Source organism: Stegodyphus dumicola, chromosome X2 (genome assembly GCF_044657685.1).
Source record: "Stegodyphus dumicola isolate Sdum_Otavi_A_Nest chromosome X2, ASM4465768v1".
NCBI classification, from domain to species: Eukaryota; Metazoa; Arthropoda; class Arachnida; order Araneae; family Eresidae; genus Stegodyphus; species Stegodyphus dumicola.
In genome coordinates, this window is record NC_140781.1 from 28,447,914 (window position 1) to 28,469,013 (window position 21,100).

The following is a 21,100-nucleotide window of genomic DNA, read 5'->3' on the forward strand; positions in this document are numbered from 1 at the left end:
ATCACCACTGACAGAAAACTTCCATTAAATTATAAATCACTAAGCTTTCTAGACGACTTTCAGTATGTATAGCAGCAAGTTTAAAGACTATTATTCCGTATCAAGAATGCAAACCATGGTAGAGACTACTATAGTAAGACAGTAACCTGGTACATAATTTGAAATTATATAAATACTTAGTTCATTTTGCAAAACTTACTTATTGTAGAGTACAATATCTGGTCTCCACACATGGGCAGCTGGAAGTCGGATAACAGATATGCCACCGAAATCTGACGCATTCCACTTCAAGTGAATATCTGTCCATTTCTGTAAAAGAACTGTTAGTTAATGAAAACAAATACTTCCAGGCTATAGATCTTTAATGAAATGACAGCAGAAATGTTTAGGTGAGGGCTACATGATTACTGAGAAAACTTCTTTGGATTAAATTTTAATTTATTTTTCAATAACACTTCTCACAAAAATATTTTGTCTTAAAAGCGTTATTTTGGCAGTTATTCAGTTTGCCTTTAAGAAACAACTGCTCTGTTATTTCAATGTCCTTTCAATTTGTTTTAAGTACTAAAAGATACTTTATCGATAAATGCTAAAAATGCCCCGTAGAAACCCATAAAATTTTTTTACAGGGAATTGGTACCCGTAGGCCAAATTCCCGTAAAAACCCACAGACAGAAACCCGTACAACTCTACGGGTACCCGTAGGCCAAATCCCTGTAAAAACCCATAGAATTCTTTCTATGGGTACCCGTAGGCCAAATACCCGTAAAAACCCATAAAAAGAAACCCATAGGCTAAATACCTGTAAAAACCCATAAAAAGAAACCCATAGGCTAAATACCTGTAAAAAACCTGTAAACAGAAACCCGTACAACTGTACGGATACGAGTAGGCCAAATCTCTGTAGAAACCTGTAGAACTGTAGCCACTATATACAAAATCCCAGTAAAAACCCATAGCCAAAAATCAGAACTTTATATGCATATCCATTGGCCAAATTTCCATTAAAAAAATGGATATTCCGTACAGGGTTCGTACACATTTCTGCACATGGAAATTTAGTACTTTTAAGGACCATTACTGAAAAAATTAAGGACCTATGAGCAAATAGCAAATTAATAAATTCACTTAAAATATTATCTGTGCCTGAACTTCACTTTTGTAACACCATGCAAAAAACAATATAGATCCATAAGTGGGATGCATTATTATTAAACATAACTTAATTAACATAATTATTAGTTAGTTTGAGCATAAAATATACTTTATGAAATTTATCAAACAGCATTAAATATTTTAGACTTACAATAGTTCAGTATATTTGAAAGAACATAAGTAACATTTTATTTACATTTTACTAATAGTTAGTTTCATGTTGATTTTTTTTTATGTCTCATTACTTGCTCAATCTAGAGGTTTAGTAAATAGCAGGTAGATTTTATGTCAAGCGTCATAGTTTAAAATAAGAAGTAAAATCATAATCAAAATAATTTATAATAAAAGACTGGCTGTTGTCACCGCTGCTCCTTACATAGAGAGAGACCTGCTGATCAGAACAAAAGAGAAGCCTGATGTGGGCACGGTTAACTAGTTTTGAAAGTTAGTTGGGCTCTGTCTGTTGCGGTTAGTGTTGTAGCTCCGTGTAGAGTTCCAGGGGTTGTAACCAAGTTAATATACTTTAAGGTTCCAATAAGCCACTAAAGCACCAGAGGTGACACTAAGTTGCTTTGTATTAATTTAGGTCTCACTAGATACTAAGACTAAGTTTTACATGAATTTTTACATTTTTCTGTTTAAACCTTGTGCCACGCTAAGGAATAATGAAAGGCAATAACTCACTTTATCATGCAGAGATAATTTTTAAGAGTAAGTTATAAATTAAATTAGGTAGTTAGAAAACCTTAGTCAGTATGGATTTACATGATTACTATTAAATTTTACTTATTTTTTAACAATATTGTTAAAAGTCCCTATTAAAATCACAATCTAATAAAATTTCACACTTTAAAATACATGCAATTTATGTCATTGATTCTTAAACGATATTAGGATAATTATACATTAACAGCTACAAAACATTTATGTTTTGTAGCTTTTAATGCTTTTTGTAGCTACAAAACATCAACAACACTCAACAAAATATTTATGCATCTTTTTAATTTGAAGCCTTCCCAGACATTTTGGCTTAATTTATATCAATTTTCTTCTCTTTAAACATCTTTCCTAACAATTAAAAATCTGTTTGAATACACAAACCAATGTTCTTACTAATTTCTGCGTACTTTATCTCCTAAGTTGTCAACCTCTCCACAATGTACCTATGAGGGTTTAATTTATCTGGTAAAAGTTAATTAGTCCAAAAACTCCCGACAGACGTGAAGCAAGTTATCGCTACATCTCAAAGTAACTACAAAGTCAGACAAACGTTTAAATAAGCCTCTTATTTAAAAAGAACTTAAAGCCATGTTCTTATGCTAACCAATTCAAATGCAATTTATGGTGATGTAATTAAACAAGAACAATCAAATTCAAACAAAAAATGTGGACTAGTGGTTAATTTAATTTTAATTTAAGCTGGCTCAGTAACTCTATCGTCATAACAAATGTCAGCAGCGATAATGCAAAGACAAATTATCAGAGCTGGCAGGAACTAATGCAACGAGCAAGTGGAGATTAAAAACACATTCTGTCTTACACGCCAAAAACCTCAGTTTAAAAACTGCCTTAAGCGATTTGCATTCTAGGGAGGAAATAGAAATGGGAAATTATAGTAAAGGCTGAAATTATAAACAACTGGGTAATTTACATAATAATACCTGTATATATATTTGAAGAATAATTTTCTTTCTCTGTATGTACTCAGTTTCTTTCTTCAACACGCTTCCTTTTCATTTTAGAATTTTTGGATTTAATTAAAGATTCCTGTTATTCAAAAAAAAAAAAAAAAAAAAAAAAAAAAAAAAAAAAAAAAAATTAAATGCATTTAGAATGCGTAGAAAAAGCTGCTAATTTTATTTCTTTAGTAATATGAATATTCAGGAGAAATAGGAAATACTATATGTGGTAAGAGCCGGTTACAGAGCTAATGTGGCAGAATTTTCAGAATTTAGTGACACACCGAGCAACAAAATGTAGAAATGGCAAAACTTTTAGAATTTAGAGCAGGCACTGGAAGCAGAATTTAGAAAGGCACTAGTCAGCAAAATTTAGGATCTACAGAGATAAGTTTAATATTCCACGTGATTGCACCAGGTGGGAAAATGCCTAGCGTCAGACCTGTGTATGATGCATTAAGTCATATTAGATAAATCTTTTAAATTGCCAGTTTTCAATTTCTTTATTAATAAAAAATTCCTTTCTATAATGCCTGTCCATGTCATAAGATTAGAAGCATTTTTAATATTTTTCATACTTGTGTCTAGTGAAAAGCAGAGAAAATAAAGGGAAGAAAAGCATGTTAAAAAAAAAGACTAGTATCAGAAGTAAAGCATTCAAATATTATGTTTTCATTGTTCTTCCAGAAGTTCTCCAAAAAGTAAGAAATTCATTGCAAACTTTCTGCAAAACACATCCATTATGTGTTAATACCATAGAGATATTTTTCATTTTGTCACAATTTTCTAAAATCTTCTGGAATGGTGGGTCTATAAATCTTGCTTTCAAATCCTTCTAAACTTCTATGCATATTCTGAGAATTATGAACACTCTGAGAAAATTACATGAAAATACTCTTATCATGAAAAAATTAAAAAGAAATTATAAATGAAAAATTAAAATATTTTTTGATTAATATGTTATTTTTTAAATATAATTCCAATATATTACCATTATTTTAATGATATTTATCAATGTTAGAATGTTTAAAAAAAAACTGTTGAAAAATTCCCAAATCATGGAAACTAAAATTTTCTATAGAAACTGATCTTAAAAATCGCCAAAATATTGATAAGTCGCCAAATTTAGAGCCGTTCAATAAGAGAATTCACATCCCTAAAAGCGAAAAGTTGTTTAAGAGCTCTTCAGTAGAAAAAGGTGAAATAATTTCGAAATACTTGTTTCACTTCTTGCTCAGAAACTCGAATATCCCACCATTTATATTAAAAATAGAAAATAATAACCCATTCAAATAACCATATATATTAGTGAATCGCCAAAAATATACCTCCGAACTGCTAATTCACACTCAAAATGGCAGTCGTAAAAACAGACAGAAATTTCACAGGATTAAAAATTAAGGACCTTCTGCCGGTTTTGGCTAAAATTAAGGACTTTTAAAGACCAAAAATCGAATCCAAAAAACTTAAGGACTTTTAAGGACTCTTACGGACCGTACGAACATTGTCCGTACGTCTATGCCTTGTAAAAACCAGTAGACAAAAGCATGTACACCTATACAGGCACCCATACGCCAAATCCTGTAAAAACCACTACACAAAAATCCACAGACCAATAAAGGAACCTCTTGGAAAAATCGCTGCACAAAACAGTAAACAAAAACCCATAAACAAAACCAATAGCATTATACCATAGTGGAGTATGCATACATAGAATCGTACATAGAACGGGTATCCATATACAGAATTCCTATAAAAAGCAATACACAAAAATAGAACTGTAAATCAAATTTCCATAAAAACATAAACCAGCAGAAGTACATAATTAGCACTGATCAAATGTACAGAACTAAATGGCGGAGAAAGCATGTAAAGTAATTTTAAATAAAATTCAATGCGAATAAATAAAAATTTTAAAATATCTAGAAGACTACGAGCCCGTCCTTCTTAATGCACATCAATATCTATAAACATATTACAAAATATTTGTATAAATTCTCTTTACAAAATTTTAAACTACCTTTATATCATTTTGAAAATAAAATGAATAGAACGATAATAACCAAAGTCATGATTCACAACCATCGAATGATATATGTACATATACATATGTAAGAAAAATAAGGAATAAGCAAAAGATTAAATTAGCAGCGTAAAATGAATTTTCCTTCTCTATTCTAAAAACAGTAATCTTTCTACACTGCATCATTTCGAGATTAATTCATGTCATACGACTCTTACATAATTTGATGTTGTAAAAGGAACTAAAACTCAAACAGCCAATAGTAATTTTACAGCAGTATTAACTATCAAATACGAGTAAAAATGCATTGAGAACCAAAATTAACTCGGTCTGAATTAAGATTTTACCCTTAACATAAAGCATTTGCTTTTTACGCTTTGGTCTAGCTGGATTGCAGTCTGTCTGCTCCTTGTTTCTTACTACACATTTATCAAAAATGTTAACTTTTGGAATAGGCATAAATAATGTGCCAACTTGTTTGTGGTTGCAACATATTTGCTGAAAGAAAGGTTGAATTAAATCTACCTCGACTGCCAAATTTCTTATTCATTGTGGATTGGAATTTCAACATCTTTAAGCCATCAAAATTCTTGCTGTTTATTACGGATTCAGCTGCTTGTATTCGACTACAGAATCTATTACATATATATATATATACATATCATTTCATTTGATGGTTGCAAATCATTACTTTGACTGTATATATATTATTGATTTCATTATAAATATATACATATAGAATCTTACTGCATATATTTGTATTTCAGTTCTTTAATTGGGAAATTAAACAATTGTATTTACTCACATCAGCTTGTTTAACAATTTGATACCTAATGAGAAATATATTGTCAAAGAATGGTACTTTCTAGCATCTGCTTAAATTTTAAGTTACCTACAATGCACTAAATCAAATTAAAAAACAAAACTAGAAGAAACCCAAATTTTCAGGAAGAGAAACATTATCAACAAGCAAGCAAAAAGAATACGGGACTTGCAAATTAGAAACTTAACATAGAGTTCAAATTTAGCATACTTGCTATCTCCTTAAAGCTCGCTTACCACAGATAGTAACACCCTGCAGTTTATTATGACACACATACACATAGATGTTTTGCGTGGAAGAAAGGATGAATCCTAGAATATAATGTAGTGAAGAAATAATACAGTCAAAAGTCGTTAATCCGGACTCGTCGGGACTTCGGCGATTCCAGATTATCGATTTTTCCGGATCATAGATCATCAGTTTAAATCTGGTAAGATGGCATGCAGAAATTACAAAATTAAAAATATGAAACCATAATTTATGAAATAAAGAACAATTATGATCTAAAGGGTATCAAAATTTACAAAAAGAAAAAGCTTAATATTTATTTGTTTACTTTATTAAACATTTCCTTCAATGTAAGTTGCTTCGTTTCATGTGATAATACTTTCTCTTAAATTCTATTAAACAGACATAATTTCTTGTTTAGTTACAAAGTTCCGCTGTTCAAGTCCTATAATTGCTGTGTTGAGAATACCGACTAATTTGTCAATCGAAATGTTTTCGTTTTCAATAACCTCTGGGTCACTTTCTTCGCTATCGGAAGAATGATGACGAGGAACTTGATTTAAATCATATCAAAGACGGAGTACATCGAGATGAAATACTACACTTAGTAAGGAATTATAAGCCAAATAAAATAAAAACATCTGCCCTGAAGATAAGGATAGTGCTGACAGATCAATTTCCAATCCGCGGCGTGAAATTGATAAACAGATTTCGGATTTCAAAACATACTTTCGCTTTGTAGATACAAATTACATATTAGTAAATATATATAGGAAATTCTATTTGACATAATCGAAAGTTCAAGCTTACTTTTATGAAATTGCTCTAACAGTCTGCAAAAAATAATAAGCCGGATCCAATTTGAAGATTAAGGAACAATGCAATCTGCAACATTAACTGAATTAGATAATTTTAGCTTAGCATATAACTCCGTTACACATTAAACGTGCATGTGCACAAACATATTCGCAGCCGTAAAGGTCTTATGCGCTCTCGTAAACGCCTGTGCGCATGTGTGAACGCAACGCATGCGCAGAAAGTTTGTAGCTTTGAGGTCCGGATTATAGATCATTCCGGATTATGGGTGTCCGAATTAACGACTTGACTGTAATATACAAACACTGTGTCGACCCCTTATTACAATACTTTGAATGTTACCTGTATCTCTCAAAAGATAAATGAAACATGAAGATAACATATAATAAACTTAATAATACTCAAAATACAATAAATTATATTGAAACAAAATGAATTTAAAAAAATTTACGAGTCTCAAGAAATACCAATTCTCAACGCACAGTTCGGGAATTAAGGAAATATCTCATAACGTATAATGTTTTATTCTGTATCTCATTTTTAGTGCTATATAATCTTCCACAGATTTTATATAAATAAAATCTATAACATAATGGGTATTTATACTATATGTAGTTCTTGATGTAAAAAAGATCAACTTTTGTACTGTAAGAATTCCATCTATGTGAATAAGTATGAATATACTCATATACACATAATTATACTAAATAACTAATTTAATGAAACTAAATTCCTATAGAAAAATGGGGAAAGTGTAGAATCGCCCACTGCTTGGCGTGTTTTTAAGAATTGCACATACTCTGTATCCATGTACACATCGATGTATTTTCACTTAAAAAAACATCCTAGAATTGCACAAAAATGTCACTGCGCACTCCTTTGACTTTATCCATGTACACATCGACCTATTTTCACTTAAAAAGTCAAAATAAATTTGGCAAAAATCCAATTCTTTTTTTTTTAGTAAAAAGTGCCAAATAAATAAGTGTGCGATTCCGCACTTTACCCGAAAAAATATATAAAAATACCATTTACATATACATATTAATAATTTATAATTACACAAGGTTTTTCATATATCATCTCAAAGGAACATAAATTTAATTAAAGCGATGCATTATTGGAATAAATTTAGTCAGTGTTTTAGGTGTAAGTTATTTAGATTTCTATTGTCGAAAGAATACTTTAGAAAATGTATAGAAATATTATTTTGAACCATAAAAATTCTAAATAGTAAAATTTAAAGTACTGAAAAGGTAACTATAGTTTTTGACAGTAGATTATATAATATAAAATACCTCATGCTAAGCATTTTCTGAAATTACAATGCCAAATGAAATTTATATAGTGCAGTATTTAGCAATAATAACTTTTTGTAAACAAATGTAACTATATTCGCTTAATTGTAATGACAGTAATTTTAACTGCATTTGTATAAGGCTGTACAGAAGATTTATTTATATGGGTTTTCATCCGCAGAGAACAACTGGATTCTCTGTGGAAGTGCTTCCGAAAATAATGTTTAAATATTACTCTAACTATATTTGAAAGCAATGCTATAACATTGCCCTTATAAGACTCATGATCCAAAATGCTTTGGTTTTAATTGTCTCGTAAAAACTTTCACTTACTTCTGCAAAATTCATATCCACGTAAAAATTACACCGAAGTCAATTGATTATACAGCAAAAAACGTTCCTAAAACAATCAACTCCACAATTCAAGATAATGCCAGTTTCCTGTAGCCTGACAAAACTACGAGTGATTTTTTTTAAGTCCTGTTATTTAATTATTGTCCTGACAAATGTGCCATTATCAGATGTGGTCATTTAAGAAAATAACCACTATATGAGGTTTCAACTTAATGTAATTTTTTTAAAATAAATAATTCACTTTTTATACTCCCAAGACTAGTACATTTAATATTACATAAATCTTATTCACAAATATATTTCTATTTCAAAAGCAATTTATGAAAAACACATTTGAAATTTTCTTCATCAAACTAATAATAATGAAAATTAAAGTATGCATAAAAAAGATTATATGTGTTTTAACAAAATAGCACAAAATATTTAATGTAAAAATGTGGTTCTAGTCTCATTACTTGTAAAGAAAAATAGACCAAAAAGAAAAAACAATGCAAGCTACTATGATAATCTAAATTTTCACATAATTTTAGTAGTGGAAAAGATTCCTTAAGCTTGTATGTCTTGTCTACCCCATTCAATAAGTAATAAACACATTAAATATTTCAATGTTTATTTCATTAATAAAACTTACCTTTTTTGCTCGCGAAATATAATTAGTACATTTTTTAAAACGTAAAAAAACATTCTTTTTGCTCGGCCACATCACATTAGTCTGAAAATTGAATCATGCAAGATCATTTTTAAGTAAGGTATGCTCAAATTTATTAGTACATAATATTCAAATGATAAAGCATCTACATGAAGAAGCTTTAAAAAAGTATTTCTAAACTGTAATCAAAAAAATTTTCCAAAATACAGTTTCAGTAGAATGCAAAAACTATATTTCTGCACCTGCACACTGAACCAAATTATCAAGTCTGAAATTATCGCTTTTCAGTTTTTAAGCACATTGTTTTTCAGGATAAAAGTAAAGATGGAAAATCAATTTCACGCTCAAAACTCCATTTCACAACAAGTCAGTTATAGAAGCATCTAGGCAAAGAAAGTCCATGTAACAATACACATTCTTTGGTCAAGGTTCTTTAATATACTACTTTGGTCTATGCGGCCAGGGCTAAAGAAAAAGCCCTGCTATGCGGCACAGCGCGGCGCGCATGCGCAATATGTTCTGCGGCACAGCGCGGCGCGCATGCGCAATATGTTCTGCGGCACAGCGCGGCGCGCATGCGCAATATGTTCTGCGGCACAGCGCGGCGCGCATGCGCAATATGTTATGCGACAAATATGAGAGTTGTACCAGTTTGGCTATGATTTTGTTCATCTCCACAGAAGTCACAAAGCGGTATGTTGGCTGTGAATTTCCCGTATATCATAGCAAAAGAATGAAGTTAAAAGTAAACTGGAGTCAGAGCAAGACTATTCCTCAATAATATTAATAATTGCATTCTTGCAAAGGGGTTAAACATAAAATACAATTCAAAACAAAAAATGATCATAGTAATAAAAACCCGAAAACTAAAAATGAAGAAAGGAAAAATATATATAAGGTAATAATAATATAAAAATTAATCTTCCTTTATTGAAACTCCAATTCAGAACTCATCAGGACAATTTTTGTCTTGTCATCAACTATCTGTCAATTTTTTCTGATATTAATATAAAATTTTCTTTTTCGTAATTTGATTTCCTTGGATTTCGTTTTTGAAAAAAATAAATAAATAAAATAAAAATATTGTGTTATTTATATGAAAAGTAGCACAAGAGTTGCCTTTCTCTTTTCTTAATTAAAAAGATTTATTTTTAGCTGCTGCTTCATGCATAATTTCTTCTCTAATCCGTTTTATTGCATATTTTCCTGCTCTTAATTAATAGCATTCTTTACATTGCTTAATATTTATATAATGATCTAATTTTAGGAGTTATATTCTGCAAGCATAATAAACCTCTTTACATATGTGATTTGGAGAGGGTGGAAAAATTTGAAAGTTTTCTCTTTTGATGTGTATAAAAGCAATTTAAAATGAAACAAATCCTGTTGAAAATAGTAAATATTATTAACAGGTAAACAATTGGGAATGGTTTTGTATTTGAGATAAAGCATACATAATTGTAACTGTAGTAATACTTTTGTAAAATTGGAGCACATGAAATCTTCTGATACAAAAGTTTTCTCAAGATCTTTGTGATAATATATATTGTATCTGTATCAGATTTGATCGTTATAAATTGCACACATATGAGGGAAAAATAATGTGTATTACAGTTACATATTTCTTAAAATCATTTTGAATTATTTACTGCTTCCCATATTTAAACATGTAAATCATAATTATAAATAGAATATGTAATTGTATGTGCATCATTTATAAAAATGTAAAATCACACAAGGAAAAAAATCCTTAAGTGTGCTAAAGCTACATTGGTAGGGGTTGAATATAAAAGCTCATTATGTACCACATGTTATATACATTTTAAATATAGTCCTCACTTATTAATTATCTACACATCAATGATGGTTAAAATATTAATAATTATATTTTGTTGATCACATAGTTTTAGCTTTTTTTTTAATTATTATTGTAATAGACATTTATATAATGAAAGGTTTTCTTAAAAAAGAAAAGTGATAAAGTTTCCTTCCTTCACTCTAATTTAAAAATTATTTCATTTATGTATTTAAAAAAAATATTGGTATTCTTCTGTTATCGGAACCAGATTAAAAAAATTATGCATGGTATGAACTGGAGTATCTATGTTGCGTGTCTGCATATACATACATACACACACACACTAACTGGAATTATGAGTTCACTTAAAACTGAGAGGTACCGAGTTCTGGTAGGCTCCAATTTTAAATCTTATGTACTCTTATATACAGCACGTTCTGTTAATGTAAATGAATGCCATATGTGAAAAATGATACTGCAATCTTCAGTAAGTTACGAGACTTTCTTGGATCATCCATAAGATGACAAACTGTAAATTACAGTTCATATGCTAACACCAGTTTAAACAGAATTTTTTGTTCTTATTCAGAAAATACAGTTAAATAAACTATATGTGAACATAAAATTATTGTGAGATTTATTCAGAATGATTTTAAACAAATAAAGAAATTCAGCCCAATTTTACTGCAGTTTTCTGTTGTTGCTGAAAGTTCCATTGCTACTAATTAGCAATAACAACAGTTACTTCATATAGGTGGAATACGTTGTAACAAAATTTTGTTTTACATGACAGTACATTAAACAGCTTTACAGCAGTTCTGAACATGAGTATTTCTTAATTTCTAAATCGGTAAATGTAAAAGTTTGAAGTGTAATATGAGGTTTTCCCTAATTTATATTATTACGTTAACTGTATAATAAGTTCCTAAGTTTTCTTTTTGTAATGGATATCCATGAAAATTAATAATGTTCCATAATGAAATTTCATTAAGTATGTTTTGCATTAAATGTATTATATTGTTATCATTCATAAAGGTTCTATGAGTAACACTACAATTTTGAAGTTGAATCGGCATCTTGTGGGGTCATTTTTCACATTAAATTGTTAACTGAAATAAACAGGCTATGCATTTTGATACCATGATGTAATTTTTTTGTGGCAAAGACCTTGAAAAATTAATTTATACATTCATTCGAAATAAAAATTCCCTAGTTACAATCCCATGTTTTAATTTATTATAACACCAAGTTTTTCTCCACAAATTTTTAAGGCAAATCATATTTATTTCGTTTTTATCTGATTATATTTCTGATTTTGGCCATTACTCCCTATGTCACGTTATTAATATTATATCTTATTAAATCTTTTTTTATTTATACAAATTCAATATCTTTCACTTATGATGCATGAATGTACCAGATACAAAGGTGCATTTTGTCTTTCTAATGTTTTTCTTTTTTCAATAGCAATATTCGAAATATGATTTGGTTTAGAATGGGCAGATTTTTTTACGACAAAGAGTCACCCATAACTATTATAAATTAAACATGCTAATTCACAGTTCCACTTTCAGTCGGATAACTAAATGCCAAATGGGCGAGAAATGTCGCCAGTCTGGAGTAATTCCAGTAGCAGGGGCAGACGGCGGTCATAAAAGCGGCGGCTCATAATGCGCATGCTCGCCGCATCGTGACCAGCTGGCCATAGACCGCTTGTGTCAGCTATCAGCAACGTTCTCTCAAACATTTGACACCATTACGCGTGCATGGCTTTAGTGGTATATTCATAGTCAGTGCTGGTATTTTATTATTTATTACTAATTTCTAAACAGTAAAATTTGTAATACAGTAAATAATATATTGCATTACTATAACCACGAAGAAAATAACACCACCATCGCACAGCAATAACTAGAGCGGCGCCATATTGCTTGTTTGGGAAACTTCTGAGAGTGGGGGAGGGAGGGGGAATTTTTTCCCTCACGTCAGCGTTAACAGGGAGAAAAGTTTTGCGATCGTGAATGAACTTTTCGCGTTAAAGAGATGTTGGTTGATACCGGTGTTTATTTGTAATATCAGAAATGTAAGTGCTTATGTGTGTGTATTCAGAGAACCAACTCGTAGAAAAAACCACCTCCCTAAGGCGAAAACATAAGTATACTTTGGTATTGAATATTCCCTCTGTAAGGCGACCATTCACAAAGAAAACTCTGCGAGTGTGGCTGGTCGCCTTAGAGAGAGTCATTCCGTACATGCAATCTCCCTAAGACGACCACCTCTAAAAGATAAACGTATCTCTGAGAACTTGAGTATATATTGGTATTGAGCATCACCTCTCTAAGGCGACCACTTGCAAAGATGAATTTTTATTTGCGGCTGGTCGCCTTAGAGAGACCTCATTGTGTGTGGTGTATTATGATTACTGTTATTGTTTTCCGAAAAAAAAATTAAATCAAATAAATAAGCATATTTAGTAAAAACCCTCTCTAAAACGGCCACCTGCGTTTCCAGGTTACTCTGATGGCCTTAAAGAGATCATATTTTCATTCTGTTAATTTTATTGTTTACAAAAAGTCTATTAACGTCAGATAAAAAAATAGCATAAACCCATGTAAACCAACAGAAGATTTATTATTATATTGATACCAGTAAGAAAACCAGTAAAAGTCAATATAAACCTATACAAAGTTCTGCCATTGAAATGTTAGTTGTATGGGTCTCAAGTGATACCAGTAAGAAAACCCCACAGAGATCAATAGAAACCAGTAAAAGTCAGTAGAGACTATCAAAGATTCTATAGGTACCAGTAGAAAGTTTTACTGGTTTCTATGGGTCATTTTGAAACCAGTAAGAAAATCCCACAGAGACCAACAGAAACCAGTAAAAGTCAATAGAAACCCATAAAATCTTATGGGTACCCATAAAAAGTTTTACTGGTTTCTATGAGGCATTTTTAGCAGGATCCTGAATGCTCCATTACTAATAATAGAACATTTTCTTTTGTAAAGCCGTATTATACAAACAATTTTAATGATAGTTCCTACGTAAAGAGAAAGAAAAAAAAAAAAAAAAAGGCAGGCAAAGAAATTTCATATTCCCTTTTCAAAAAGTTTTAGTTTGATTTATTAATTATGGCAAAACCTTGAGGGCTATCTGCCTAAGGGGAGGGATGCCTTCGTAGAGGACTTTCTAAGAAAAACTGGCTCTTATATACGTAACTCGTGGTGAAAGCCACGCACCAGCGGTTGAGCGGTAAAGTCGCTGAACACTGGTAGTTCGGTCTGAGGTTCGAATCCCACGAACGGGGTGGCTGCATGGGTGTTTTCGTGGTTTTCCCCATGTGTTACGTGTATACGAGCCAGTTTCCCTTAGAAAGTCCTCCACGAAGGCATCCCTCCCCTTAGGCAGGTAGCCCTTGTGTGCTTTGCCCTAATTAAATACACACACACATGGTGAAAGCCACGAAAACGCCTATGCATCCAGCCCATTCGCGGGATTCGAACCTCGGAACAACTGTCAGTGATCAGCGACTTTACCGCTCGGCAGCTGGTGCACTAAGAAAGTCTTAAAAAAGCGGAATGTTAAATCGGCTTTGAAATAGTAGATCTAAGTAAACTGCATCTTTGGCAAAAAAAACTTCACAATTTTTTTGATCACGTTAAACAAATTTCTGCATACTTTTAGCAAATATTTTCCATATTCAGTTTTGAAAAAGCTCCATAAGGTTAAAAATTATTTATTTACCTAACAGATATATCTATTTTAAAAACAATATTGTAATATATTGGTACAATCTGTTATTCAGGTCTCGAGCTCCGTAATTTTGTGAAATATGATATTTGAATCCGTATATAAAAGAAAAATAATCTTTATTCTCAAGTTACACTACCCGATATTGAAAATGCAACACAAAGAAGGAGCGGTTCGAAAATTACGCAAATTTTCAGGGTAGATGGACATCACCAAGTTAACCGAATGATGTGAAATGCGCAGCACTCCAGCGCACGTTGAAGAAAATATAAGGGAAAGAACCGGCAGAATATTCAATTTTCATGCTATTATATCTGCTAAAACATCGTACAAAATTTACAAAATTTGTTCTTGTCTTTGAGGACGCGTGTAATAGCAGAAAATTGCAAGCCGTGGTCAACGGAGGCAGTTCTAGCAGAGAGACGATTTTGCGAGGGGTATGATGATCGGACTGAGAAGGGCAGGTTGGTCAATACGGCAAATCTCAGCTGACACACACCTGGACGCGTCCACAGTGCACCGGCTGTGACGACAGTGGTTGGCACCAGAGTCGTAGCTAGGGTTTTCAGCACCCAGGGACAACTGAAGATTTCGCATCCCCTACTGCTTGCCAAGGATGGAAAACATTTAATTGTAAAATGTCGTAAGATCAGTTTGGAGACCCTTCGATTCTGCGCCCGGGGACAGATGCCTCCCTTGCCCCCCCTCTAGCTACGCCCCTGGTTGGCACAAGGAAATGTGGCAAGTTCGAGGGATACCGGCGCAGCCAAAGTGACGTCAGCATGCATGGATCGAAGCATCCGCCGTTAAGCGATGGCGCACCCGCAAGCCACTTCTACCTCCATTCTGAGACAAAGCGGCATCATGATTTAGGCCGCAATTGCGTACCATTCCGGGTCACTTCTAGTTCATATTCAAGGCCCTATGACGGTCCAAATCTACATGAATGATGTGCTGTGGACAGTGACACCTCCCTACCTTCAGGGAGTACCCAATGCCCTTTATCTGCAGGATAATGCCCGACCACAAAGTCAGCCAATGTGCTCTGCAAGGGCGCCATTCGCAGACCCTGCCATTGCCGCGTTCAAAAGACGAGCTGTGGTAAATGGTTGAGAGGAAATGGAGAGCCATTCCTCAAGACACCATCCGTAGTCTCATTTATTCTGTACCTAGATGTGTTGCTTCATGTATCGCCGTCCAAGGTGGTCCTACAAACTATTGAGCCAACGCTATTCTCGCTCTGTATTATGCATATTGTTGCGTGCGTATGGGTTCGTTATGAATTGAATACACAAGTCCGATGAAAAATTAATAAAATTTATTATTATCACAATAAAATAAAACAAAATGCTTAAATTTCCTCAGATATTCGTACATTATTACAATATCTCACAGTAGTTATCTTTTAACTACTCAAACGTTCAACAGAACTTAATTCAAAACAACTAGAGAAAGCTAATCCGCGAATTCGCGGGTTACCTTTCTCTAACTGTTTTGAATTAAGAGCAGTTTTCTAAACAACTCTTAAAACAACAATTTGTTCTTGTCTTTGAGGACGCGTGTAATAGCAGAAAATTGCAAGCCGTGGTCACAACAATTAACTAAATAATGAATTGAGAGATTTTCATGCCGCTTATATAATCTTTTTAAATGCGCGAGAATTTTTTGGTATTTTCTCGAAATAAAAAAAATATATTTATTTATTAAATTTTAAATACACATGCTCTTGTATTTTTAATTTTCCGGCTTAGCTTTATTTTAATATTCATCACGCGCTGCACTGCACTGGAAATAAAACAATTTTATTTATAATTCTACCAGTGGCGTAAATAAGGGTATGCAACGAATGCCGTCGCATAGGGGCCCGAAGGCTTAGGGGGCCCTTAAATGTCCTGCTGAACTACATTTACATGTTTAAACTTAAAAGACGGATTCCATTACATATATATAGAAGCTTTAATTCATTTTCCCTTGATTAGTTCGTAATTAGAATTTCAATAAAAGAAGATTAATTATTATTTTCAGATTTTTTATCTTGTATTTTTTTCCCTTTTGCTTTTCATTTTTATTTTTAGAATTTGTACTACTATAAATTCTTATTTTAATTTTAATATGTTTTGATTTTGTGTTAAACCCCTTTTGCACGATTGTTAATATTAATATAGTTGAGGAATAGCCTTCATTTGATTCCAATTTACTTTTAGCTTTAGAATCCTTAAGTATATGTACGAGGGCTATCCAGAAAGTAGATTACGTTTTGGAATAAAAAAATAAACAAAGTATAGGAAACAAATTTTATTATATACAGATGAAAGCCACACTCAAATACTACTTTTCTACATAGTCACCATACAAATTAAGGCAATTATCGTAGCGATGTACGAGCTTGGAAATTCCTTCGTCGAAAAATTCGGCCGCCTGCGCCTTCAACCACTTCGTTACCTCTTCTTGCCTTCCATCTTGCACAAAACTTGTGGTAACCAAGCTTTTCGCTGATGATTTCGTGCAACAAACTTCGCGAAATTTGTGGAAAACTCAAAGAAAGTTCCGTTATTGTGAAATTTCGATTTTCACGGACTTTAGCATCGACTTTTTCGAGAAGTTCGGCGGTCACTATGCTGGGTCTCCCACTTCGATCTTCGTCGTGAACATTGGTTCGGCCATTTTGAAATCTTATGACCCACTGACGCACTCCACCTTCAGTGATAATGTTGTCCCCATACACTTCACGAAGCTGCCGATAGATTTCTATCGGTTTACAGTTTTTTGCAGTCAGAAACCTTATTACTGAGCGCACCTCGCAGCTCACGGGATTTTCAATTAACGCAGACATTTCAAACCATCACAGTATCTGAACGGAGCACAGCACGAACCTCTCACTAGCACGGCTAGATGCAGACTGAGCTGCGCAGCGCTCTGACCCCAAGATGGCCGCGCTAGCCCCGCCCCTAGCGGACACAGACGGAAACGTAATCTACTTCCTGGATGGCCCTCGTAGATAATAGAATTCGTTTTAAGTTTTTAAGGGCCCCCCCCCCTACCTATATGGTGCAGTAACGCGATTCTCTGTATGACGCAGATAGGAGGCCCTTGGAAGCACCTGAAACAGCTAAATTCAAGTGTTTGCAAAAGTTAAAATTCTAGCATTCGACTATGAAATAATAACTTCATGACCTACCCCAGTTTAGGGATAGCAGTGAGTGGAAAATAGGAAAAGTTTCTTTGCATTCCTTAGTCTCAAACCTGAAAATTATTAAAGGCGACCCCCTAAAGGAAAGGTTTCTCCTTTTGCAATCCCATATCAAAAAGCGGAGGATGTGGAAATTAATTGTAACTATTTATTATAAAGTACTTATTTTATATATTAATTTGTTTCTGTATAATTCGCATTATCGAATAATCAGTACACATATTTTCTTCCTTTTCTTAAGGCTATACGTCGACATGTTCCTTTTTTTATATAGACTTATTCATTTATTATCAGTATGCATCTCAGTGAAAGGAGAGAAAAATCTGTCTCTCGCACTCACACAAAAAGCGTTAACTGAATTAAAATCATCTGACGTCAAATACCCAGACTAAAGCAAATTTTCATTTCACCAGTTGGTCAAGGGAAATTATTTTCCTTTTTATTTCCTTCTTCACGTTACGTACCTTTCAACTGGTTCCCTAAGAACGTGCTTTTATTTTTTAACAATTAATCCAGATGTGATAAAAATCATCATGAAAACATTGGCTCCTGGAATCCTTGATTTTTTTTAAAATTTTTGCGTTTTTTTATTTATTTATTTATTTTTAAGCACATTAATTTATTGGGAAAGGGGCCCAGGAAAAGTTTTTTGCATAGGGGCCCAAGAGTTCTAATTACGCCACTGAATTCTACTAACATTAACTATTTAAATACCAAATCCGTAACAATATAATTTTGAAATAAAGATCACTTCGAAATAAAGATTCGTTGCTGTTTCTGTTTGCAGAGTTTCATCACTTTCTGGCCACTTCTTCTTAGTGTTGCGTTTTCAAAGTCGGTAGTGTATTTAGGATACGGATATGAATAAAGAAATTGCTAATGTGGCTCAAAGGTACCCTAATAAGCTAGATAACAAAATTTAGCCTCTGAGGGCACAGGATTTTGACGAGCTAGCAGGTGAAACTCGAAGAATTGTCAAGAAAGTGGAGACACAATTAGACTATTGTCTTCTATACTGCATGCATGCCAATCAGATAGAAAATCTCAAGCTATTTTTCTTTACCGAGAGTCTTAAAAGCAAGAGGGTTTTAGCTTTGAAGTATTTATTTCTTTTTCCGTAGTTTCGTTTTTCACATACACGCATATATATATATATATTTAAACAAATTTAAATTCTAAACAAATACGTATAAAAGTAAAAAAGTAGAAAAGCAAATTTAAATTCTAAAAAAAGGAAAAAAGCCAAAATAATTTAAAAATATGCAAACATGTAAATATTTAATTAAATATTTAATTAAATTAAATTTTTTTAATTAAACTCAATTTATTCATATGAAACAATTTTGTTTGTACTTAGCAGCTTTAGCGCTAATTACCTGGTTTGTTTCTCTTTTATTAAAAACAACTTTCTTTTTCTTTTTCTAATAGTTTTGTTTTTATTTTAAACTCGCTCTCTAAATAATTTAGTTTAATTAACTTAAATAGTTTAATACAATAGTTCATTTTTATTAATTTAGTGAATTAATTAGCAATAACATTTAAATTCCCAGTTTTTTTTAATTTTTCTGTCCAAAAATTGAGTTAAGAATTTTTACTTTAAAAATTCACTGTATTGTAGGTTAGCTCCCTCTTTACTTTTATAACGGCTCATATCATTCACATAAATTTCCATAAATGTCATTCTAGCAAATGACTTACTTGTAAAGTTAGCATTATGCCTTTTAATATCACAGCCACTAAACAACTCCCATTTTGAAAAACTTATAATTGCATTTATCTCATCACTTGTAACACATGAAATCATAAATATGTTGGACAAACCAAAAATAGTCTTAATATTAGAATTAAAAACCACAGAGCACACATTAAAAAATTTGGAACTACTAATTTTAGCACACTTAATACAGCTGAATTAGAACATTTTCAAATACATGATTTCAAAAAAATTAATATTCAAATTTTGGACATTGTACCTGAATACAAAGTTAGATTATTTCAAGAGTCACTCTACATGCTTAAATTCAAAACACTTTACCCTTATGGACTCAATACATTCAACCAACACATTAAATTAAATTCTGAAATTCCAACTTACAGCCATTTTAAATTATTCAGTAAAAAAACATTACGAGGAACCAGAGCAGGTAATAAACATAAAAATAAACTTCTTTCAACAATAGATAAAAAAAGTTAAACAATAATATAAATAATTACTTTCTTACTGATAATTTCACTAAAAATATAATTACTTGGTTGCATACTTGTAAGCACAATTTCTTAAAATTACTAATAAAATTTGTAAAACAGCATTTTACAGGGCACAATATTATCAAAGACCTTATTATTGACTTTTGTAATATTAATGACTTGTATTTGTAATATTTGTATATTTGTAATATTTGTAATATTAATAATAATTAATGACTTTGTATAAGTTCTCTACAAATAACAAATACAATAAATATTACTGCAAAATCAATTTCCTTCATCCTAACTATGATCATATTCAGTTTAGCAAAATTTTCAGAAAAAGTCAACAACTTTTTCCATCTACCAAAGTACAGATCTCACCAGCTTTCAAGTATCAAAAACCTCTTAGTAAATTGCTAATTAACCACTATGAATTAGCTACTACAGCCCATTGATACTGTAAAGAGCTTCAATACAAAGATTTCATAGATAAATTTCATCAACATATTATAACAGGTAATTTAGCAATAGTTCAAAACCAACATTTAAGAATTTTAATGGAAAAAGGTACCAAATTTAGACCAGTACTAAAAATTAACAAACATCACAGTTTTAAAAGTTTCATAAAAAATATAGACGAATTTATAGTTAAAACTAGTTTCAAATTAAATATTCCAAATTCTACCTTTATGGCATGGAAACATGCAGTATTAGAAGAATTCAAGCAAAAAATTCGAAGAATTGAATTTAATAGCCATTTACAGTGGAATATTCTCATACCTCTTTTACAGGATTTAAAACAAAAGTTCATAATTACCAAAATTGACAAAGCCAATAATAACTTTAGCATAATATGAAAATTTTTTTATGTCTCATTAATTAATACTGAACTCAATAATGCCATTACTTACAAACTCACCAATCTACAAGAAAATGTTATTACAAAAAAGCTAAAAGCATTTCATAAGAAACTGCAAATTTCACAACCATCTAACTACAATAGATTAGCAAATCTATATGCTCTCCCAAAATTTCATAAACCACCACTCAAATTTAGATTTATTGCTAATGGTACAAATAATTATAGAATGAATATAGATTACATATTTGCAATTATACTTAAAAAAATCTGTAATTTAATCCAACA

The 21,100-nt window shown here is 31.8% G+C and overlaps 1 protein-coding gene across 1 annotated transcript in view; it reads right to left on the bottom strand.

The window, feature by feature from the left end:
- LOC118196887 (neuronal acetylcholine receptor subunit alpha-10-like) overlaps nt 1–21,100 on the bottom strand; it is a 99,364-nt gene that overhangs the window by 61,596 nt on the left and 16,668 nt on the right. Inside the window, exon 4 of the mRNA XM_085808790.1 lies at nt 200–309. Coding sequence (XP_085664916.1) covers nt 200–309 — 110 coding nt within the window. The remainder of the gene's footprint in view (nt 1–199; nt 310–21,100) is intronic.